Here is a 24,861-nt window from a genome sequence, read left to right on the forward strand (position 1 = left end):
TACAGCTTAAAAAAAAGTGGCTTTATTATGTGACTGCTTCAAGACATTCATCAGTGGTAGCCCAAGAAGTGAAAACAAAACACATACTAACTACACTACCAAGACATGAACTTTTTTTTAATGGAGACACATTGTTGATCACAATTTATTTTGAAGTCAGGAGATGCCAGCAACAACAGACTGAATCAGCAGGTCAGGCTGGACAAATACTTGATTGCAGCCACAGTTGTTGGCTATGGGCAGCAGCACTGAGTTACGCAACAAGGCAACAGTTTCTCTTCTACCTTCCTAACAAAACCGCTAGGTAAGGCAAAGGATGGACAGCTACTGAACTGTGGTATAAACCATGCAAGAGTAACAAATGTGAGAACAGGTGTGTAATAAATACTTGATGACTTTAGAGAGGAAGGAAGGGGCAGGAGGGGAAGAGGCTCATTTAAAAAAAATTATCTTCTGCAAGACATTAAAGCTATTTAAAGTATTGTCACCACCACAGTGGGCAGTCCAGTCCAGTAGTGACTAATTGGTACATGGATCAGTTTTGAAACAATGTCCCTCTTCTCATGAAAAGGTTTAAACAAATTATTTATCCACTTGCTAAAGCTCTGGGGTTAAAGAAGTGATCAGTAATCAACATTTATTTCACACCTAGGCAGAATGACTAGAACTGAAGACTACTGTTCAGCTTCGTCTTCAATTACTTCAATTCTGCGAGGCCCGTAGAGTAGAACATAAGCTATATGCCAGTCTCCACCCCCAGATAACCTCAAAATATCTTCAGGTGTAACAATGCTGACTTTGTCATCATCAAATTTAATCCATTCATCTGCAAGAAAAACAAGAGGATTATTTGTAATTTAGGTACATAAAATCTAATCACATTTAACAGCCCCTTACATGAAAGAAGCTGTGAAGGGTGGTTAACAGTATTGTAATGGGTTTTTTTACCTTGTTTCCTTTTAACCCAAGACACATAATGCCCAGAGGAACTTGATCTGCCTTGATGTGTTAGCACTGCCTGCAGGTCATAATAGCCGCAATTATTAGAACCAATATCTAAAGGAAGAGGGGAAAAAACAGTTACACAAGTCTTGCATAAACAGTTTTAGTGTTTTTAACAGCATACAGACTAAAGGCGCATTACCCATACTGCAGCACTGTAGCTGTGTAAAACCCCATCTACAGCATGGCTCTAAATCATTGTGAACTAAAAGCAGCAGCTTTCAGCCAGGATAGCCTCTCAGGAAACTGAGAATGTTGTCCATTTTCAAGACATAAATATGTATTCTGGATGTAATGCAAATGCAGCAAGCTTAAAGTATTAAAAAAATGATGTATGGTCAGTAAATCTTCTGGAGAGGTTTGGCCAATACCTCCTTCAAACACCCGCTGCTGTCCGCATTCAGGGCAAGCCATGAAACTGCAAGGACTGATGTGCTGGGCATGGGCTGTATAGCGACACTGCTGAGAATACTCAGATACAGTAGATCAACCACTCTGCAGTTAGTTCAATTATGCTATTCCATTTTTCAATGGAAAAACTGGCTAATTCCAAACATACGAAGAAGGGTGTTACAGTTCCCAACGTGTCTTAACTGCATTTCTCGGCACTCCAGAATATCCTATTTTCACTGTGCTCTCAAGCTAGTCAACACCCCCCACCACTTCTCACATAGTGCATCACACACAAACCTCAGGAAGCACTGAATGGTAACAGTCTGGGTAAACAAGACCTCCAAAATAATTTCTGCACAGCGTCCTCAACATAAGGGTGAATGCTTAGGACATTCAAACCCCAAGCCCCCCCCCCAAATTAGGCAATACTAGCACTACTACAGAAGTTTTAAAAGTCCAATTTAAGCTTCTGTTTTGATTTCAGCTTTCTACCACCCACTGTCATGGAAGCATTCAAAACAACTGCACATTACATGCAAATGTCTTTTGAGGTGCATGTCTTCTACGTATCATCAACTTGTCAGAGGGATGACAATTAAGTCTTTGACTATCTCAACAGCATTTTGACTTGCCTAATCTTTCCATTCCTTAAATTCCTTAAATTTCCATCAGTTTCTGAAGATTAATTTTTCAAAGGCATTAAAAATAACCAGGGTTCTCAAAATATATCTACCATCAGGTCCACTTAAACGTCAGTAAATAGAAAAATACTTTAAAATAGCTTTACTTCCCTGTACTCACCATCAGGAAAAGAAAATGGCTCATATTTAACTTCTTTCTGTGCACCATCACTTTTACTAGACTAAAGAACAGAATATGCTGAATTAATGTGGAATGGTTTTGAGAAAGCTTTAACACAATCATATCAAATACCAACTCTCCATTCATTTAAAGATGTTTCTAAGCCTAAACATTTTTTGTTCAACTTAAAAACAAGTTCCATTACAGTATTTCTAGCCGGACATCCAAAAGCTTAACCTAAACAAGACCACTTTTTAAAGCAAATGTATAAACATTTTAGCACATATTGCCTAGACTGTTTACCCACCAGATTTACAAGTTTGGAGCATGAAAACAATTCTGCAATTGAAGATTTTATTCCTTGTTAGGGACTTGCTAGCAGCAGAATTAGCAACAAGAAAATACCAGAGACAGACCCCAAGTGCCAACACATTCTGTTTTAAAATAGCACTCTTTCCTTGCTCCTAACTGTGTAAAGAGAGATGCAAGCCTTATTCAAATGTTTACATGAAACTGCCAGGAGCTAGGCCAGGAAAAGAGTAGCAAACTTTAAAAAAAAAAAATTGGCTAAAACACTACAGCTTTAGCCCATTTACTTTTTCCCTTCATTAAAGAAAGGCAAGTCAGTTTCAGAATATGTAGACAAGAGAGGAGACAAAACCATTTACCAAGTTTTAGGGTACAGTCTTTTAGCTCACTAGTACATATATTCTAAATTTTATCAGTCAGACATGTAGCACCCTGTTGTACAACCCTTTCCAGTTCATGAGCAGGAAATAGCTACCTAAGCTCCACTGAAGAGGTGACCTGCCAGCAAGCAATAATGTTTGAAGACAATCACTTTGCCTAATTCAGAGAAAACCGTTAGGCATAACACTGGTAAGCAGAAGCACTACATTTTAATACATTTTGAAATAAAAATGTTAGCAACAGGTATATCCACAGCATTTAACATTTCTCATCAAGCAGTCATACCAAAGCAGGTACTGTATTTTCATGAAAATACACAAAAAAGATCTAAAGCTCAATACCAAGGAGTTTGAATGCTAAATAAGCAAAAAATGTATTTAAGTCAAGTTTTCTCTAGTCCTTATTAGTACCCCTATTTCAGATGTATGACTTATTTAATCAAAATGTCAGGAGACTTACATTCTTTGGCTGTTGATTTACTTTTTTGTCTTCTACATCTTTGAATTTTGATCGGTAAGAAACCATTTTTTCCTGAAGGTCTGGCGTACACAGCTCATACACATCCAGCATAAGAGGAAATTTAACATCCTAGGAAGTAAAAAGCATAAAGATTATTAGCATAATTTAGTACCCCACATTAAAGCGCTCTCCCATGGGAAGACAACACTAAGTCCAATTAAATACAACTCTCATCATGTTTATGACAACTTGATCTACTGAAATGTTGCTGACAGCACTTACCTAAAGGGCTACAATACTTTCACAGAGGAATGTCTGATTCAGTATAAGCAAACCATAATGAATTGCTACATTCAGTATAACTATTTAGATTCTTTATTATCAGCTGTCATACTTCTGTACTACAGAAATACCTGTGCAGGCCTAAGGAAAAAAATGCATGTAAAATGACTGTACACTTGCAAAAATGTAAATTTGTGTTATCCAAACAATCTTCTAAAATAGTTAACATATGCCTTCCATCTTTATACTCTTGCTTATCTTGAAAGTAACACGCATCATTTATCATGATGCTCCCTGGGCAGCCTAGGAGGTGTACCAACCAAGGCCAACAGAAAGCAAAACTGAACATTTAGCTGTTTGCAGCTGGTTCTTGCATTTGTCAATCAGAAAGCCAGACAATTAAAATAACTAATACAGGAAGTGTTTGTTAGCATAAACATTTCTCATCAACTTTAGAACACTGTCCAGTGACTGAAAGCATGGCCCTCTCCTTAATCAAACATTCTCCTCTGAACCACTGGTGAAGAGAGACCAAAAACCATCCAAACAGTATTGGAGCAAATTCACTTCTGTCCCTTACCTCCTCCCCTGGTCTATTTTGGTAGTATAGTTTGCCACACATCATCACAGCTGGGAACAAACCTACTTTGTACTCAAGCAAAGAAACTGCATTGTTAATATTTTAAAATGCAATTTAGAAGTAAACAATTTAGTAAATACCCTTCAAGTATTAGTTGTCTACATATAATAAAAACTCATTGAAAAGCATAAAGAGGAATTAAACTTCAATATGCAGAAAGCTTACTCACCTTAAGAACTTTGGCATTCACAGATTCTTTCTCTTTGTAAAAAAATCTAACCATCTGAATAGTCAGGTACGCTGGCAAGCGACTAATTTTAGACTATAAAAAAAATTTGGAAAAAGCTATTACTTTAGATATTCACAGATCTTTTGTACCTTAAACACAGCTCATCCTAAATTACAGGCTATTCTGGGAACATACTTGTACACAAACACATCAGAATATAACAGGGCCTCCAATTTTGAAGCTCTGTATAGTACTGTATTCAAAGAAATAATTTTCAACTGGTCTTAAATTTCTTGGTAGTGGATATTCAGACGCTTTATAAACATAAATCACATGCTGTTGCAGCAATAACTTTGGTTTTTTGGGACAGAAAATTGACAACAGTTAAAAGAATCATAAAGACAGCAACAAAAGTACCACGCACAGATTTGATATAGAGTGCATTTCTCTGCAGTGTTGGAGAGAGTTTGGTGATTTCCTCCTGTAGACGCTGTTAAAAAAAAAAAAAAGTAGTAACATATACGTTCATCATAAAATACAGCTTAAAGAAAAGCACAGATAAACAATAAACTAAATCTTGTTCTGCCAACCTCTTCTGTTGCTATCAGCCATTACGACACACAGAATTTTGAAACTCCTTGGCAGAAAGACCATGCCCATTCATTTGTTCAGCTGCAGGCTCATTCCTGAACCCTGACAACACAAAGTTTCTCTCTGCAGAAAATTTTATTCTACAGGAGTAGAACTTGCAACTGGATTTGGTTACGAATTATATCTGGATTTGGTTATGAATGTGTCATGTCACACCTGGAACACAACTAAAGAAAATCTGAACTTTCTTGTGACGGGAATATTTGCACATTTCCCAACTCTCAGTCTAAAGCTGACAGAGCTGTTTATAAGCAGACAGGTGGCGATACTCTGCTTCCAGGGACTTTTCCTACATAAGAATTCTAGAACACCTTTTTTGGCCTGAAAGTGAGGTTTCTTTTTTCATAGTCTTTTTAATTTGTGAGCATTAACTATTTTATCTTACTTTTCCTTCTAAATTCTGTCAAAAAAAAGAAAAAGCTGATACAAAGATTATCTGAGAACCATGCAACTTGGTCCTGTCTTGTACAAACCAGATCACTGCTTCCATCCCTGCTCTTATACAAATACTCTGCAAGAGCAGTTACTACAAAGCTTTTGTAGTAGCTCCTCTCCTTGCTCCTTCAGATACTCCAGAAAACCCTGAAAACTTAGAAATACATATATAAAAAGCACAGACTACTTTAAGAAGTTCTACTTAAATAAACAGTTTAAAGATGATGTTGTGCCACAGAAAATAACACCCTCTTCAAAATCTGCAAAATTAAATTGAATTATTCTATCATCTGTTTTATTTTTCTTAACAACCAAAATGCCAACCTATTTTAAAACTGACTTTTGGACTTTTGGGGAATTGTTTACAGCGTGCTTAAATCATGATACTGCTCAGTCTGAAGTGAAAGCCAGCTGAACAAACAAGTAGCAAATTGGCTTCCACTTGGTTACCTGCCTGGGGAAGACCACATCAGGGCCAAGATAAAACTCTGTTGAAGTCTGTTTTACACTAACATGCAATTCATTTTCACTGTCGTCTTCCCACTGACTACCAAAAAAATCTTGGAACTTTGTAAAGCTTAGACAGCAGATGTCAATTCCAAGTCATAGACTAAACACACCAGTCATTTAGAATTTCAATTAAATAAAAGTTGTAAAGGCTTACCAATTTTAGTCCTGTAAACAGATATTTCACTTCTTGATTGATAAAGCAGCTAAGCTGAAGCAGATTCTCCTTTCCTTTAGTTACCTCCTCTTCTTCAGCTTCTGTACATTTCATGCTTCACAAAATTAAGGAAAACCATCATGCACCAAGAGCTGAACTACTGCTCTAGTGCAAACAACATGCTGAACAGCACAATCATTTAAGATAATCCTGTGCTTGTGCATCAGTAGTACTTTTACTTCTTGTAGTACAGAAAAGATGTGAAACAGCCCTTACACTTCTAACCAATCTGTTCCTTCGTGTCTAACGGCAAGTGGTAGCTGAGGCAGACAGCATACCAAAAAAAGTAAAATAAGTTTTTAATCACCATTTAAGTTTGTGAGGCCTGCTTTGCTCTTCCTTCTCCTCAACCCCCCACCCACCCACCCCCCAACCCCCAGGACACAGATCATACTAACTGGCTGTCAATACCAAGCTATGAAACCCTCCTGCAACATTACGCTCCACTGTTGTTTACAATTAATAAAACTCTTCTATTCCTGCTGCTGGCCAGACTTCCCATTTCTTTCAACATGCACAGCCTCCTCTCCCTGCCTTGTATCTGTCCACTGAAATTCAATCCATTTCTTCATTATTTTCTACACATTCTTTAATAGTTCTGTCCAACCTCTTCTTTTTCATACTTCAACCCCAATCCTTTTCTCTAATCCACTTCCTTCTAACTAGATATTTTTCTGACTGCTCTGAATGCATCTATTCTACTAATGCTGCCATAATCACACTTCAAAGGCTTGCAACATGACTTTTCTGCCAAGTGTCTTCCTCCTGCCATTGACCTATGTATGCATCATTCCTCTTAGCTACTCATTCTTCTCCTCCCTACCATTTCAGGGATAACAAACATCACAATACAGAGAGAAAGATCCATGATTATTACCGTAAAAGGGCCTTTACTCTTCATTACTACCAAGCTATGAGGTACAGTACCTCATCTAAGGGGATGTTTCCTTATTTCAGACCAGCAAAACGCACAGTATAATTCTTTCTAAGAGCAGTGGTCAGTTTCACAACAGCCAGGATTTTGGGATGGAGAAGTGGGAAAAGAGTAATACTTGGCATGAGATGAGTGCCCCATGTGGTCATATGCTTTTTGTTCTTGCTATAAAAAAGCTACTAGGAAGTTGTCAGCTGCATTAGTTTCTTACTCCTCTAACAGTCTGCATCTAATTTATTCCCTAAGAAATCAATCAAGCTATCTTTTGTGCATGTTTAACATGCCAAGTATATCAGCAACACTCCTTTACAAGCCAAAAAAAAAAAAGGCTATTTAGGACGGCAATTACTTTTATTTAGATAAAATATGCCAGCATCCTTGAAGTAGGTAACTGGCATTCTTCTCTGGGGAGGAAATCTCATCTTTACATTCAGTGGTTTTTTCTGTAAATTTCCAATACCATTCCTTCTCCCCACATTGTCCTCTCTCTCATAGTTTATCCAATCTTAACTTTAACTTCTGCATACTCCTGCAATACATCCATCCCCCTTTTCCTCAACACACACCTTTAATTTCTGAACAATGCTTTTCACCCTCCCTGCACTCAACTGCAAAAGTGTGAAATTATTATCATTCTTTATGTCTTGCCTTAGCCTTTAGGATACGCTGTTTCGAATTCAATGCTGAAGAACTGATCAATTAAACTCTTCTTTTTAGAAGATGCTGGTGTAGCTCCAGAGTCTGTCTGTAAAACAAATTCTCTTATGATGTAACTTTAAATTGCATGTAAAGGCAGTCTTTACAGACAAAATAATCCTATTTAAATTCTTTAAAGCCTATTCCTTCACCTTTCTATAGAAGCAGTTTCTCTAGTCAGTCTGCCTCCTTACACAGCCTGAAAGTTTCAAAAGAAATGCATTTCTAGCATGCTGTTAAAGCCACCTCAAAGCATATTAGCAAGCAAGATTTCAGTCAAAGTCACACCTCCCTATCCCCCAACTTAGTCACACCTCCCTGTCCCCCAACTTAAGTATGACTTAAATTTTAGAGTAGTCTATCAGATTTTTGCCACTGCCAAGACTCTCCAGAGAACAGTTTACAGAGAAAGAAGAGAGTCAGTCTGGTGAAGTCTTGGGAAAAACTTTAAGTAACTTCTTATCCAGTTAAGCTAGTTGTCTGTTTGAAATAGTAGTCTTGTAGCCAAGAATGCTGTAGCATACTTTTTTCAGAAAAAAAGTTCTTCTGTGCTAAATTCACAGGTTATCAGGGCCAGCTGCTGCATACTCACAGTCACCACCACCCTGGTCCAACACAAGCCTTACAAAGCCCATAGAGAAAGTATTCCTATAGTACACTTCGTACATACCTGACACGACATAGCAGTATGCTGATCGGACACATCACACTCAAAGCAATTTCACTCACTGGACTATAGATACATGTTAAAGAACTCAAAACAGATAAACCTTAGCAAAAAATATGTGAATCACAAGTACAATATTATAAATCCTAACTCTGGTCAGAGTAAGACCAAAATTACCTCCATAACTGTATCACCTTCTATGCCTTCCAGCTTCTGCTGTAGTACCCTCATCATCTGCACCCAGCACTCATTGGCATCCTAGAAAGGGAACAGAAAATTAAATCTGACTAGTAGTGTTATGATTTAGTAATATTAAACCCATCAATCTCTACACTGTAAAACCAAATGTAAGGATGCCTTCACTAAGAATTTCTCCCTATTCCACCACACACTTTCAGAGCTAGCACGTGATGTTACATTCAACTTTTCTACATTATACAAAAGCAAACACTTTACTGGGATAAATTTTCACAGGAGAAGGAAAGTTTTAAAATATTCTTGTTCTCAACTTCCAACACACTATAGATTTTTCAAACAATAAGCTAATAATCGGTCTTTACCTGTTGAAGGTACTGGCCTTGATCGCCTTTCTCTGCAAACTGTGGGAAGGCCATATGTAAAAACTGCAGGAGAATGATAGGTGGGATACTGGAGGAAGTTTTATCCATGGAATCAAACAAGTCTCTAAGAGCTTGAAGAAAAAGTGAATGCTTTGAGAAGTGGAAAAACAATTCAAATGTGGCAGGAAGTTTAAAAAGAATAGTAAAACAGCAGCAATATTTAAAGACTGATCATTTAACAGTGTCCAATTTCATCTTTCCAAAGCAGGACCAAATTTTCCAGGTGGCATAGCAGGTGCACCCAAGATCTCATTTGTGAGCATGACTCTGCAAGCGTAGACAGTTCTGAGAGTTTGGCACATAGTGCCTTGTCTTTCCTGGCTGCTAACAGAAATAAAAAAAGAAATTTTTTTTTGAGCAGTTAAGATTTCATTTGAAACACATCTGAGGAGGACCAATATTTTCACAAGAGGACTACACCCAGAGAAACCAAAAGGCATTCACAATCTATCCTCTAGAGCAGCTTAAGCTTCACCAACTACTGGGAAAAAAACTTTCATTTTTCCCAAACTAAAATATCTCAAAAATACTCATGCTTAACTTAAGACCCAGGAAAACAAGTATGTGTATGCATATGTGCAGACAGTTCACAACTATGTGCAATTGAATGAATGCTACTTATTGCATGACAATACACATGGCTTGCTTTTTTGCTCCAGACATACTACTATATATGTCTTGTCTACCCAGGTTACAGCATTTTAAATCCACAAATCACTTCGGAGACACCTGTTAATCCTCACAACAACCCTGTGAGGTAGGCAAGTCTGCATGGTCACTAATTTACAAGCCGAGAGACTAATGAATGATACTCTTGAGGAAGTAAATATAGGCAAGATTACAAGGAACCAAGGTCAGTTGCTGCTTGTGTTTAAGGAATATCTTCACTGACCTTGATAAGAGGGACAACTGATATGACACAGCAATTTAAAAAAATGCCATAAGTGTCATGCAGGAGTTCCTGACCAGCTCAGCACCAAAGAATTAACTACAAATTACTTAAACTATTAAGATTCCTAAAAAAGCAGAGCTGTCACCTTAAAAAGTAAACAAGGGACATGAAGTAAAGGCAGCGAAAAGGGGAGGGGCAGGCATCGTTGTATAGAGTAACCATTGAACTTACCACCCCAAAATTCGATCAGCAGGCATACCCACAAAATGGACCTTTCCTTCCTTATATTGTTTTGTTTTTCCTTAAATGGACTGGTAGAAATCCCAGTGTCCTGGCCCAGCATCTTAGTGGGGCAATGAAATAGAGTAAAAAAAGAAAAAGTGGACAAGTAGTACCCTTGTTCAACTGTAAGGGGTCTAACTAGAATTCTAGTTAGAACTTGGAGATATGGGGCCATGGTGAGCTCCCACACTGTGAGCACCCAGATCACCACAACAAAGAGTAACTTTCCTTTTGAAGACACTACTTTTTGTTTCAGTTATGACATCTGGATCTTTAGGATAAAGGCTAAGACCACTGATAAAGCATCAGCTACCATCCTGACAATAATGCTCAGCCAATAAATCATATTTAAAAATATCAATGAAATACATCTCTAGGAGTATGGCATTACCCTACCATTAAGTGAATCAAAGAACTGTACACTAAAGTATTTCTACACAAAATGATCAAATCAACAGATGGGTGGAGCCTGCTCTAGGAAGTTCCAATTACTTCATGCCTACATGCAAAACAGTTAAGAGGTAAGAATGATTTCTATCTAAGCCTAGGTCACGCTGGAATATATTTTTCCTAGCATGCAGCTAGGTAATATGCAGAAATGTATGCTTTGCAGTCACGGTCACAATAACCTTGAAAGACATTAATGATAGAGCAAAATGAATCCTCCAGTGCTAGCAGATCTGAAATTCCTAAGGCATATGCACTAAAGAAAAATATGTAGAGCTCTAACTGCAATTTTCATCTGCAGTTAGCAGGAAATCACATACTAGCCTAAAACCCTGTTTTCTACTCTAAACACCAACCTGCAGTAATGTATTGAGCAGAGGCCATTTCTCCTGAAGCTCTTAAGGCACCACCATACCTAAAAGAGAAGGAAAATAGTTTGTATGCAATTAAGCACAATTAAGAAGAACAGTCAGGTTTTTACATCATCATAAAGCAGGCAGCAGCTAGATTTACTTAAATATATCAAAAGAAATCAATCACCAAAACAGAAGTAACTGAAGATAAGATTTACTCACACTCACACTCACCTCAAAGTCTCAGCTATTTTGCAAGCACTGCATGGAAGCAAAGAAAAACTGGCATCCTTGAGACAATAAATAAATGCAGACTGAGAAGTCTGGATACGTCACTGCTGCTTCCCTAATCCATTTGCCTCAAAGACTCTATCTATTTTTAAAGAAACTGAGAAAGAGTCTGAATAGAAGCTACCCCATTTCTCAAACATTTGCCACAGCTTCTTCAAGATACATGGAAGAAAAAAACACCTTCAAGGAGAGATGGCAGATAAAAAGCACAGAGATGGAGGGCAGGCTTGCTTCCTCCCTCCACAGCAGAAGCAAAACAGTGACAGGAGAGACATTTTTCTTGAAGAGGTATTTCCTACACTGAAAAAGTACGGGAGTCTACCTGTATTAGTAGAACTTAACACTCTTCTTTGAATGATTTCTTAATTTACCACCTGCATGAGGAACAGATGGCCTCCTCAAAGCATATAAGCCTTTAAGCAAAAGGACGGTCTCATGCATTCTTTAATCTCAGAGTGAACTCTAAAAATTCTGTCCGTTGCTAGATGATGAGCAGGAAACTTTCCCCCTGACATGCTACAAACAGGGAGTGCCCTTGCAGAGATCAACAGAGCAGCTGGTGAGAAATGAACCCGTAACAGTAAGCTTTCCCATGCGAGTCCTTTCACCTCTCTCCCACTGCCATATACCCTTCCATGCTGTCATCAGGCAGGGAAGACCAAATAGAGGCTAAGTCTCCAGGGGAAAAGAACACGGCTGCCTGTGTATCTGACCTCCCACAGATAATGCCACATCTTGTCTGCCAGTTTTATAAGGTACATTTTGACATTTGGTATGTTAAATTTGTCAAATACTCTAATTCAGTGCAGTAACTCAAGAGTCTCTTACATCGAAATAAACAGACTTTCCTAAAATGACAACACTGAAAAACAAGAAAAAGCTTTAAAACAAGAGTTTCTGTACTTCACAAATAGTTCTCAGTGCTAAATAATTAAAGTTCATCTGCTAACAGACGGAAGAAAAATTTATAAGCACTTAAATAACTAGTGTTCACAGTAATCTCAAACATCCAGTTGTGTACCAAAGTATCAAGAAAGCAGCGTATTTTAAAGGAATTAAGTTAACCTAAGATGGCAATGCTCTACCTAATCCTCATATTTTTTTAAAATACTGATAGTTTTCTCATTGTAATTCATATGGATGACAAATTCAGGCTCACATTGCCATGTATTCTTTTTTCCTCCGATCTTCAAGATTTTCAAGTTTCTCATAGATTCCTCACAAAAAAAACCAAGGCCATTTTCACATTTCAGTCCAGAATCACAACAAAAATTTCAGAAAAGTTATTCTACAATCGGAACAAATGAAACAAATTCCATAAGGGCATGTCTTCTGTTCCCTACATATCCTCATGACAGTAACTCAGCTTATTCCAGTTTGCTGGCACACAGTAACACTGATGGTCCTATCTCAGAGGTTCCTGCAGTACCTCCAAGTACCAAATGTCGGTAACGTCAGAATTTCATAGCTGAAAACACATTGTGCAACAAAGCCACTGAAAAAAAATACTCCTCAAAGGAACAGGACTCCCATATGATTCTTCTATACAGAACAAGACCATACAAACTAACACCAGAAAACAGGGTTAGGAGAGTTCAGTAGCTTGTTTAAGCATTTTAAGCAAGTCTTGATAGGAACTATTTTTTAGCTAGGCAAAACACATTCTCTCCACTAAAAGCCAGTTCCAACAAATACATAGTCTTAAGTTCTTTTAAAAAGTACAGACTAATACGGCCATAGGATAAACATTAATTGATCACCATGTTAATCTTGCATAGATTTAAAGAATAACAGATTGTTTTGGTAATCCATACCAGTATTAAGACAACTGTTCCACAAAATATCTATTTCTTAAGCTAAAAAAAACCCCAAACATTTTCATCATGGTATTTTTGTACTGAATCCTACCTTTTAAGGGCCTCTTTAACTTCTGGCACTGAGCGGATACACTGAACCGTAGCATTCATGTAGCAAGTGTTGCCAAGGTTTGTCAATCCACATGGTAATTCCATCTACCAAAAAATTTACAAGGGTGCTTGAAGGTCTGAGAGAGATGTACAACCATTTTTCTATAAACGCTATAATTTGACATCAATTTCTAAGAATAGGAATGATCAGAGATGCATAAAACCTGGAATATTCCATCAAACTTTATCAAGTTTTCCAAATCCATTTTCTGATTATAGTAATCATTTCACCATTTGGTGCTTTTAGAGGACATTCAGGAACACTTTGGGTTTTTTTCTGCGCATGTTTAGTTTAATGAACATATTCTTCAAGCAGGCAGTCATTCAGAAAGTTCAATTATAATCTCATTCAGGTTTTGACCTTAAAATTCTATTTCCGTGAAACTTCCACATGAATGCATTTGTACAAAACACTGATATTTTAATTAAAATCAGTTTTCAGTAAAACTCTGAATGTGATGAAGTTCATAGTTAGAAACAAAAGCATTATACTCCTCTCCAGAAGTCTGCAACAGATCATCAATTTGATCCTTTCAGACTACTTGTGAATTTCTAAAGTTTTGACAAATGTGAAGGCCAACTAATAATTAAACTAACAGTTTGAGAAACAACTATAAATCACAATATAATAGCATTTTTCTTTTTTTTTCTTTCTTTTTTTAAATCGTGCATATTTGAGTAGTTGTTTAATGAAACTGTAGTAGTACTGCATACCGATACCACTTAATTATTTTAGGAAGAGAGAATTCATTTAGCTGTATATTCCACTTTTAACGAATATATACAGTACAGACAATTGAATTTTGATGTATAACAAAATTTGAATCAGAGAAATACAATGTGACCAACTTTTCCAGAATGTTATCGGACACTGAATCATCTCCTTTTTTTGCTTCTCAGTTATCTCAAAGCCTGTGTACAGGGTTAGTCTCAAAAATACATAAAATACCCTTCACCTGCTGGTGCCATGGAAAGCATTAAATACTGAAGCACAAAAACAGTCCTAAAATACAGATCCATTTTCATACAGACATGCTGTCCTGGTTTTGGCTGGGAAGAGTTCACCTTCTTTCTAGTAGCTGGTACAGTGCTTTGTTTCAGATTTAGTGTGAGAATAACGTTGACAACACACTGATGTTTTAGTTGTTGCGAAGTAGTGCTTATCCTAAATTAAGGATTTTTCAGTTTCCCATGCTCTACCAGCAAGCAGGTGTACAAGAAGCTGGGAGGAAGCATGGCCAGGACAGCTGACCCGAACTAGCCAAAGGCGTATGCCACGACATAGAATGTCATGCTCAGTATATAAACTGGGGGGAGTTGGCTGGGAGGGGCAGATCACTGCTCAGGCATCAGTCAGTGGGTGGTGAACAATTGCATTGTGCATCACTTGTCTTTTCTTGGGTTTTATTTCTCTCTCTCTTTTTGTTATATTCCTTTTCATTACTGTTATTAGTGTTATCATTAAATTACTATTATTGTTATTACTATATTTTGTTTTAGTTATTAAACTCTTCTTATCTCAACCCACGAGTTTTACTTCTTTTTCTGATTCTCTTCCCCATCCCACTGGAAGCGGAGAGGAGAAAGCGAGTGGCTGCATGGTGCTTAGCTGCTAGCTGGGGTTATACCACAACACATGCATAAAAGTATTCCTGTTCCGCGTGCACAGTTGACAAGAGACACGCAACTGTCTTAAGTATGACAAAGAGCTCCTAGTTCAAATGACTGATGAGAAAATTAAGCCTTTCAAATTGTAAAAAAGGGAACAACTCAAACAGAAGTTACTTCATTAAAAAAAAAAAGCTTAATTATGCTCTTCCAGACTTCACTCCCATGAAGGAAAACATATAATCTATTCCACTAACGTCAAACTTATTTTCATTTTTCAGAAAGAAAAGTTTACCTAATACTACTAAAAAGGACAAACAAAACTCCAGACACACCCCACCTCAAACAAACCCTAGTTTCCCTTCACAGGTATGAAGGAGGCAGGAAATAATTTTGCGCATCTAAGAGCCCTTATTCAGGCAAAGTTCAGGACACTAATACAGCAAGGGCAACACAACTTTGTCTTTAAAAACATCAGCAATGATATTCTTAGAAAATTTACTAAGCTGCCTGCTTAAAGAAAAAACAGCACTAGTTATATGACTTTTAAATTAAATTCCAGACTTCTCATCACTGCTACCAGTTGGGTCATCGATGTAAATTTGCATTTCTTTGAGAAGCTAAAAATGCTAAACAGTTTCAAAATCCACTTTTAAGCAACTGCAAGTATTTAAAAACTTGCCATTATCACCATTGTTAAAGGTTTACAAGAAATCAAAGTTTGAAATATGCTTACAGCTGAAGCCAACTGCTCTTCTGTCATGTCTTCGACAAAGATGGGTCGAGCAATTGGCTCTTCTGGAAGCGCATCTGCAGAACCCATCATTAATAAGGTCATCCCCTTGAAACAGAGTAAAAATAGTAATAAATATTTAAGGGCAGTTATTTCCACTTAAAAAAATAAAAAAAACCATTAAGCTCTTGACATATTTCAGCTATTTCCCCCAAAATAAACACAATCTTTGTCTTAGTTTGCAGAACTGATACTGCACTGTTGTTTCGTAAGGGTATACCCTAACCTTCTCATTATCTACAAAGTACGTATTGAGAAAAATTCCACAGCATTATCCATGCTAGACATTTCCACTGAGCCTGGTGAGCTTGCCAGCAGCTGACAACGCAAGATTCTAATCAGGACTAAATTTAACATTCATGGAATACCCCAATGTGAAGTGTTCAGAAAAGCTCCCTTCCTGATGGACCAATAGGGATCAAGCATCTTCAACACTTCAGTGCAAATATTACTCTTTGCCTTAAACCTTAGAAAATACCTTGGAACCAAGCATAACTGAGCAGCTAAATTCCAGTTTGAAAGAAGCTGCAACATTTGAGCTTCTCGATCAACAGAGTCTCAAGTTCTCAAATTCAGAATTCTCTAAACAGAAAAAACTATCCCTCATCTAGAATCTGGGGAAACACTTCAGACAGATATGGGTAATAATGAAGACCACAGATCTGAGTTCGGAATTGTTTTTTTCACCTGAAAAGCAAGCAGGAAAGCAAAGTGCCATCCTTTGGTCTGGCAAGTTCTGAGGACATTAAACTAATTGAAAAGTGAAAAATAAGCAAAATGACCCTGCCAGTTTAGGGATGAGGACTAACATGCGGGGGGGGCAATCAAGCTACCCTGCCTGCTGGACTAGCATAAGGGAAAGTTTTTCAGCATTCAACAGGAATACATACACACAGTAAGATCTGTCAAAGGGGGAGAAAATGGTTATCTGGGGCCTTGAAAAAGACAGTGCCAAGGAAAAGGATGGACAACGAAACGGAAAGAAACTGCTTTGACAGTGTAAATAAATTCCTAGAACTTGTATATAACATTATTAAAATTAATAAAGGCAGCTATTAGCATAACAGTATGCAGAAAAGGACAAGAATATTAGGTACTGGGGGTTTTGCTAAATGACTTTGTTACAATAGCTGCAGCTACAGCCTGCTATTAGATGCTTGCGAACTAATTACAAGGGTAAGAGTAACGCTACCTAATTCAATCTGCTCAGTGAAGAACTGGAGTAAAACTTGTACCAAACTGATGTTACAAGATACATACAGAAATGAAAATGACCAAAAAACCCCAAACAAAAGTCTTTGGGATTCCCTGTTTCAATAGGGAATCATATAAGTAAGAAACACAAATATATTCACTTTTTGTTTTCTTTCTGAACTAGTCAAAGGTATGAATTACCATTACTAATGGTTTTCTTTTTAAACAGCAACTATTCAGTACAGGAAAAAAAATTTTAGCAGGTAGATGAGAAAAGGAAATAGGCAGAGCTGTAACTTCAGCATTTGTAATGTTAACAGTTTTCCATGTTGGGGACGTACAAGCACAACGGACTGTAGACAGTGCCCAGGTTTCACAAGCTCTCTCTAAATAACATCACTTATTATTATAGTCACAGATAAGACAACACAGAAGGACCACTAGTCTGACCCAGGACATTTCTTGTAAGAAAGAAAGAAATATATACTCCCCAGTAGTTCAGGAAGATGGTATAATTTCACTACTGATGCCAAAAAAGTTTTTTTACAAATCAATGGCGAGAACTTTGTAAGAATGCATAGGTATTACAACTATATAATACAAAATTATTTTTCATCAAGGTCTGATTTTTTTTTTTAAAGAGCTACCCATTCAAACAGAAACAAGAACTTTAAATCTTTCTTTAAATGCCAAAATAAAAATCAAACTAGTAAAATCTAGTTATTTCTCAGAACTTACATTCTTTATTTTTAGGTTTCCCCAGTCATCATCCTGTATTTGAAATGAAAAAAAGGACAAGTTACTGACCCTGCAGCCAAAGACAAGCAAGTATTTTCATTAATTATTAATTTTCATTAATATTAATTACATATTTCTAAACATACAATTGTGTTTCATCCAAGATCCCACAATATTAACTATTTACACATCATCAAGTCTTGTCTGACTAAAGTAAAAAGCAGCCAAGTCATCTTTTTAGTAAGGTTCTTCACCTGTTGTTCAATGCTGCCTAGAAGTAAATAACTTTTAAAGTTGCCTATATCACATTACACCAGTAAGTCTCCAGCAAAGAAGTGCCAGAGAAATTTTTCTTAAACAAGCTAAAAAGCAAAAAGTTGCATTCAGATTCTGAGCATTAAAAAGAAACAGAAAAAAAAAACCCACCAAGCAGAGTAGTGTTTGGTATAAAAGAGTAAAGAAGTGTTTTAAAACAGCAGTGTACCTCCCAAGCATTTAGCAACAAATTTTTGCCAGTATTTTCTAGTAGCAGGCAATGAATCATACAGAATCATTTCTGAAAAGTGTACTCAGTTTAATACATACAATGAAAGATCTTCTGGAGGAACACATGGAAATATGGTCATTGCTCATTATGTTATGATGTAATAAAGTTAGAAATAATATAAAAATACCCCACGTATTTCTACCTTCAGAGTTCCTCCTTTAACCATAACCTTCTGTCTAGCTGGCTGAACTCCAGTCAGTGCAAACAACTGGGCTTTGAAGACCATTGGAGGTTCATCAGTGTTAAGCTCCACGCCATCAAATTTCTCTTTTCCCCATTTCACATTAACTGCAAACAAAGTATTTTGAAACTAGATTATTTTCTAATATACAAGAATGTAATTACCAAGATTAAGCCAGTATTTAAAATTCCAGACTTCATACCATCTCAAAAGAATCAGTTTTTAACTCTAAAACTTGTCAATAATCAAGCTAAAGGACACCTTTTCTACAAGGCATCTCAGCCATCCGAACATGCTATTTCCAACAAGTCTAAAAATATCCTACAAAACAATTGTAAGCAACATATATACTGAGAAACTCTGCAAGCAATAAATGTGTATAACAGCATCAGAAATTCTTTGGGCATATCTTCACAAAAGCAGCTCGAAAGGTCCTCTCCCAATCTCTTGACACTGTTCATTGCAAACAAATTTCTGAAGGAAGTTCAGACATGCGATTCCAGTTCAGTTTTCCATAGTGTTTCCGTTCTCCTTCATGGCAAACAATACCATGTTCTTTGAAAGCAAAACAACTGTTTGACAGCTGTAGTTTTGGCTACCATTCACGTGGAGCTAACATGAGGAGGTAAGTGTGCGTCAAGACAAGACCCATAAAATAGCACACCTCCTGCTTCCTTTCAATGGAAGGTTAACCTCACAGTGCCATTTACACCACCATCACTGCTACCCTCCTCAGTTTTGACAGCGTTCGCGCAAACAACATACCTGCGTGCAAATACAGACAACAGCCTAGCACAGGTTGCAGCTCCAGAAGACCTGACCCCAGTAAAGGTGCAAAACTGGAATTAAGAAGTGATGTGAAATTTGGTCACGCAAAGACTAACTTTTGACGCTGGAAATGGGATCACCAGCAGGAAGTTAGGCAGAATGACACAAAGCCATGTTCACTTCACTTCAGTAAATCTGTTACTAACCAAGCAGACAAAAATGCCTGGAATAAACACTGTGTTTCTAAAGAACGGTTACACATCTTCGATCACTTCCAATCACTAACCATAGGTACACAAGGCTACTTTAGCAAGCTGCAGTTTTACTGAAAATCTGCAAAATATAGCACACAGTCATATCCTATGTGCACATTAAGTGGCTGAAATACCATACTTTAAAAAAAGCCATATCCTTCCTTCTACCTGAGCTTCAGTTTTTACCTGTGCTTTGGTTTTAAGTAAATCCTATATGGCAACTCTAGGATTTTTTCAACACAAAACTCTTAAAAGTGATTTGAAAAAAACCTTCCAAGAAGGTTCAGATTTCAGATGTATGCAGTGCTTGTGACAGGTAATAAGAATAATCAAAACTTAAGTCTAAATCAGCCTACAAAGCAACTCAAATTACTGTTTTATTCAGTATTTCTAGCAGAAAGCACCTTCTGATTTGCCCAACCCTCTGGGTTTTTTTTTCAAAACATCTTTATTATTTTGCATATTTAAGACCTACCAAGCACAAGACTTTTCCCATTTTCTGGGAAGACGACCCACTCAGTTGCTGAACAGATCAGCCGCACATCCTTTTAAGTTTCGCATTTTTGAACAGTCATGCATCCACCACTAAATACACAGGGGATTTAGCAATTATTAATCTGTAGTGTCACCGGTTTTGACAACTCGGCACTCAAGAGGAGGAAACCGAACAGCACGAGGACCTTCTCTTCAGAGATCGCAGCCGAAATTTCACCGGAAGTTTCCAAAAATAAAAAATATTAATTTGAAAACAATGGAAACTAAGAAAAAGGAAGGACATATTTCCCCCCGCTGAACAGAAAACATAGCTTATACAGATGCGCTAGAGTTCAGGAAAAGTCCTGTCACACTGAATCAGGGATCCCAGTTTGCCAACCGCAATTAAAACAGGTGAAAAACAGGGACACAGCTGCATACCAAGTCCTCCTACAATCCGTTCCTCACGTACTAAAAAGCCCCAAGAGGCCAGACCTGTGAAACATAAACAAGCCGGTAACTGGTCCTGGAAGCATCACTAGAGGTTTTGCTCTTGCAGCCTTCGTTAGAAACTTTCCTTTACGGCAAGGAGGGCGAGTGGGACGCGACACAACCTAAAGGGAATTTTAGCTCCTCTGGTTTCCACTAGGAAATAATGGGTTTAAAAGAGCGGATGCAGAATTACGGCTCACTTGACAGGCAGCAGCACTTGTCTTCGTACAACACAAAGATAAACCAAGAAGGGGCAATACCGACGCACGACGGCAGGCGACACGCGGATGACACCCGTTCGCACGACCGCGCCCGGCCGCAGGGGCCCTCCCGGCCCCAGCAGAGCTCTCCCCTCGCCCCATCCGGGCCGGGCCGGGCCGGGCCGGGCCGGGCCGACACTTCTTCTTCTCCTCCTCCTCCTCGGGCGGCCAGGCCGCCTCCCGGGGCGCTCGGCGCCGCGGCCGACACGTGTCGAGGGCCGGCGGCAGGACGGCGGGGCCGCCGGAGGAGCCTCCCGCTGCCCCTCGGGCGGCACCGCCCGCCTCCCCCCCGCCCGGCGGCAGGAAGGGCCCGGCGGGGGGCGGCGGGGACGCCGAGGAGGGGGCGGCGGAGCCGCCACACAGCACCCCGCCGCCGCAGGCGCTGCCCTTCCCCCGCGCTGCGGACGGGCGCGGGCCGGGCCGGGCGCGGGCGGCGGGGCCGGCTCACCTGAGAAGAGCGGCATGGCGGAGGGGGCGGGCGGCGCGCCCTGTCCTGGGAGGGCGCGGTGGCGGCGGGGAAGCGAAGGGGCGGCGGGGAAGCGAAGGGGCGGCGGGGAGTGGCGTTAGCGGGGAGGGAGCGGGCGCGAGCGGGCGATGGCGGCGGCTCCGGCGCGTCCCTCCCTCCCTCGGGGTCTCATTCAAACCGGCCCCTCAGGATGACGCTGCAAGCGGGGCCCGCTCTCCGGAAACGGGGCGGGCTGCGCGCGCAGCGCCGGAAGGGCGGGGCGGCGGCGGCGCTAATGGCGGCCAGGCGCAGCGGGAGGCGCAGCGTCCGGGCCTGCGGCGGGGCGGGGCGGGGCGGGAGGCGCTGCCCCTTCAGACCGGATGAAGCGAAACCTGGTCCGGCCGTGCACTTGTCCGCGGCCGACGGTAGTTTCTCGGCAGAGCGGGGCGAACGAGCAAGCGTGACTGAATAACCGGGCTTCTCTGTACCCCGGGGGCGTATACCCCACGGGAAACGAGCAGCCGGCTCGGTGCTAGGCCTGATTCAGCTTGCTGCGTACAGACCGAACGCAGAGCCGCCCCCACGGTGTCCGGGCGGGAGTAGGGAAAGAGCCCGGTCCCCGGGAAGGGGCTGATAGCGGCGTTGGCGTGGCCGGCGGGGGAGAGCGGTGTAACGGGCCGAGTGCCGGAGAGCCGAGCCGAGGTGGGGGGTGGAGGCCTTCTCTGCTGGCGAGAGCTGTGACTGCACGAAGACGGGGCTGTTGCGGGTGAAATAACCTTTGGAATAGAGGAAAGTGCGGAGTGAGAGAGAAAATTGTCAACGGAAGAACTTTAGTAAAGGGGAGAGGGAGGTGACTGATCTACCAGCAGTTACTTTAGGACTCGCTGGTAGATAGCAGATAGGAAGCACTGAAGGTTGAGTGTGATGGCAGTGGCCAGGAGCCTTCAGGACCATAAAAAACAGTTTTTAGATACTAAAAACAGTAGACACAGAGACGTGAGTCGCCGCTGACACTACAAAAGCTCTTGGTGTTAGGCTGCAGTTAAAGAAACTAAAGCAGTGCGTAAACATACAAAAAAGGAAGAGAATGCCAGAAAGAAACATCCCTTCCTCGGATCCCCCCTAGCTACCACCTCTAGAAACCTGACACGAACTACCTTCACCGGCTCCTGTGGCAGCTGCAGATGTAAGAGCTTCTGCCAGCATTTGGTTGTCTGTATTTGCACTTCTGTGATACCAAAAAGACGGTTGAAGAAACTCCCTAGGACTCGTTTGGGAGTTTTAGAAAGCAGGCGTTCTGTATTGCAGCGCTGGATGCAGAGGGGATAATTCCACCTAGCGTGCATACCACAGCTTCAGCCCAAACAGGTTACGTAGAATAACTAATTGTATATTCATCAGATTAGTATACACTACATAAAAATGATTGCAACTGATTATCATAGTTCTGCCTACATCCGATCATGTGCAATAAAGGATCCATTTGAGTCAAAGGGCTGCTTTTGCGACCACGGGCCCGTTTGAAGTTTTTGTTGCCTGTCCTTGAAGTCTTTATTCTTGTCCTTGTTCTTTGATCTTGAAGCTTAACGCAGTTTCAATCACGTGGTCAGTTTCAACATTGTTCTCATCTAGCGTACAGGAACATCTAGTCATAAGAGCAAAGAACTGCAAAACTTATGAATAACTACCTCTACTAGTTACTTGCTTGGCTATACTTTTGTCTATTGTTTCAATCATAGCGTTAGTATAAGATTTCTAATAATTATTTTACAGTCACCTAGCAGCAAACCAGTTTCCACGGCTGGTACAAAATATTAAAACTATCAAAATATTTAGACATATTATACAGAATGTATGGAAATATGCTATCCTCTGGCCCTGCTTTCGCTATAGAAGTGATACCCAAAACAAGAAGGATCTTTCCTTGATAACGATGCTGCTCGCCAAATGTGATTTTCAATTCCAAACAGTTGAAGAAGGATATACAAAATGGCCACAAAAATAATCCAGGGCTTGAAAGTAAGGCTTAAGATGGAAGGCTTAGAAATTTCAGTCTTTTCAGTTTGTCATGGAGAAGAAGAACAAATGTTGATTTTATTGTCCAGTGTAGGCTCCTAGACGTGAAAAGGCAGTTTAGGGGAACAAGGATTACATTTCACAGAGAAGCTCCAATGAGTGGTATGCTGAAATTAAGCTGGATCATGAATTAAGATGGAGTTTCTAATTACTGAGGCAACTTAAGCGTTGTTAAAGCTTACCAGCAAGGGTGATGAATCTTCTGTTACTTTAACTTGCTTAAAGGAGCTTTCTAGAAAAGCTTTAATCCAGTTCTAGGGTGAGATCCTGCAGGCCATCTCTTCAAGTGAGAGCAGATCCCAGCTGTCTGCCCATGAGTCTAAGCGCAGGATATCTCCAGTCTAGCCATTTGTTCTTAATACCGACAGTGAGGCCATTTATTTGTGACTCTGAAATGAAAATTGAATGCTCTACAGTCTGAAGCTGCACTGAATACATTCTCCCCTTTAGAGTAACCCTTAGAGGATCAGGTCTCAGGCAATCACAGGCCATGCCTTTCCAGGATTTGGCAAAGGCACTAGAGGGTGCTCCGCTGGAAGAATCAGGGTTTGTATCTGCAGGAAAGCTCTTCCAGACCTTCGCAAGGTGGAGAACCACTACCTCCCTCTGCTTTCCTCCAAGATCGCGTAGGCCTCTTCCTGCCGTAACAGCTTTGTGCCTTTTTCCATAAGGAAGGGATCAATAGATCCTGGTTTCCTTGAATCCTGGACAAACTGACGTAAGGAGCATAAAGACAAAGAGTGCACCCTGATGTATAAATACGAAGTACAGATTACCTTGACAACATTAAACTTGTAAAAGATTGGTTGAACGTTATTAAATGCATCTTTTTTCTTAGTGAAAAGCCCAGTGGGAACCGCAGGCTGGGTCGCAGAGGCACAGGGACAGCGGAACTGCCTGCCCTGGCTGTGTCTGTGTGGCCTTTTGCTGGGCCACCTGAGCATGGCTGCTTCCCATCCTGAGCTGGCCAGATGCAAGCCAGCCTGGATCCAAAAGCTGGGGCTGTGTCATTAATTAGCACAATACTATGTGCAGGCCAACAGGCCTGGCAGGATTTATTAATGATGGAATATGGATCAGAGCAAGTCCGGATCTGTTTACAGAAGACTTTTACTCTATGAAATCTCACGTGGCTCAGTTTTGAGGAGCACAAGTAGTAGGTGTGCCCTCGGATGGTACAAGCAGGTGCTGCTACAGTGGGAAAGCAAGGCAAGCCCTTTTGCAAGGCATGCTTTAGGCACCTTCGTGATGCCTATGATAGAACAAAGAAGATGGTCTTCATTTTAAATAATCAGAGTCTCAGGAATTAAAACACTGCTTTTACATTTCTTGTTTCTTTAAAGGGGAAGATGTGTTATCCAGTATATTGACAGGTGCATTTATTAACATACATTTTATTTTCTATGGGGAAAACTATGTTCTTGGGAACCTTGCTATGTATCTTCAGGCTTTAAACATTTTAGTGTGTGTATTCATAGCACAGGTAGGATCAAATCACGTTATTAACTCCTGTCTTACAGATAATAGCCATGCATATTAAACTCAAAATAGTCCTAGTTTTAAGTGCTTTAGGTCTGATTTTCCAGTGTCCTTGCAGTGCTTTAAAGTTCTTTTTCATGATAAAGGTAAGCATTGC

At 39.9% G+C, this 24,861-nt stretch overlaps 1 protein-coding gene across 2 annotated transcripts; it reads right to left on the bottom strand.

Moving 5' to 3' along the window:
- On the bottom strand, positions 1-21,396 carry USP14 (ubiquitin specific peptidase 14). Of its 2 annotated transcripts, XM_049829327.1 has the most exons (16): positions 21,153-21,395; positions 18,418-18,563; positions 17,729-17,761; positions 15,740-15,844; positions 13,337-13,440; positions 11,141-11,199; positions 9,104-9,234; positions 8,721-8,801; positions 7,846-7,925; positions 6,187-6,301; positions 4,861-4,926; positions 4,437-4,529; positions 3,346-3,474; positions 2,197-2,257; positions 949-1,056; positions 1-826 (listed from the first exon to the last, which is right to left on the bottom strand). In XM_049829327.1, exons 1-16 carry the CDS (start codon positions 21,166-21,168, stop codon positions 675-677), a joined length of 1,479 nt encoding a protein of 492 aa, XP_049685284.1. In that variant the 5' UTR covers positions 21,169-21,395; the 3' UTR covers positions 1-674. The 2 variants fall into 2 exon arrangements, 1 of the variants encoding a protein (XP_049685284.1); XR_007509678.1 differs by lacking the exon at positions 2,197-2,257 and having other exon boundaries at positions 701-826; positions 21,153-21,396.
- Positions 21,397-24,861: the final 3,465 nt, after the last annotated feature.

This window comes from Accipiter gentilis, chromosome 2 (assembly GCF_929443795.1).
Source record: "Accipiter gentilis chromosome 2, bAccGen1.1, whole genome shotgun sequence".
NCBI classification, from domain to species: domain Eukaryota; kingdom Metazoa; phylum Chordata; class Aves; order Accipitriformes; family Accipitridae; genus Astur; species Astur gentilis.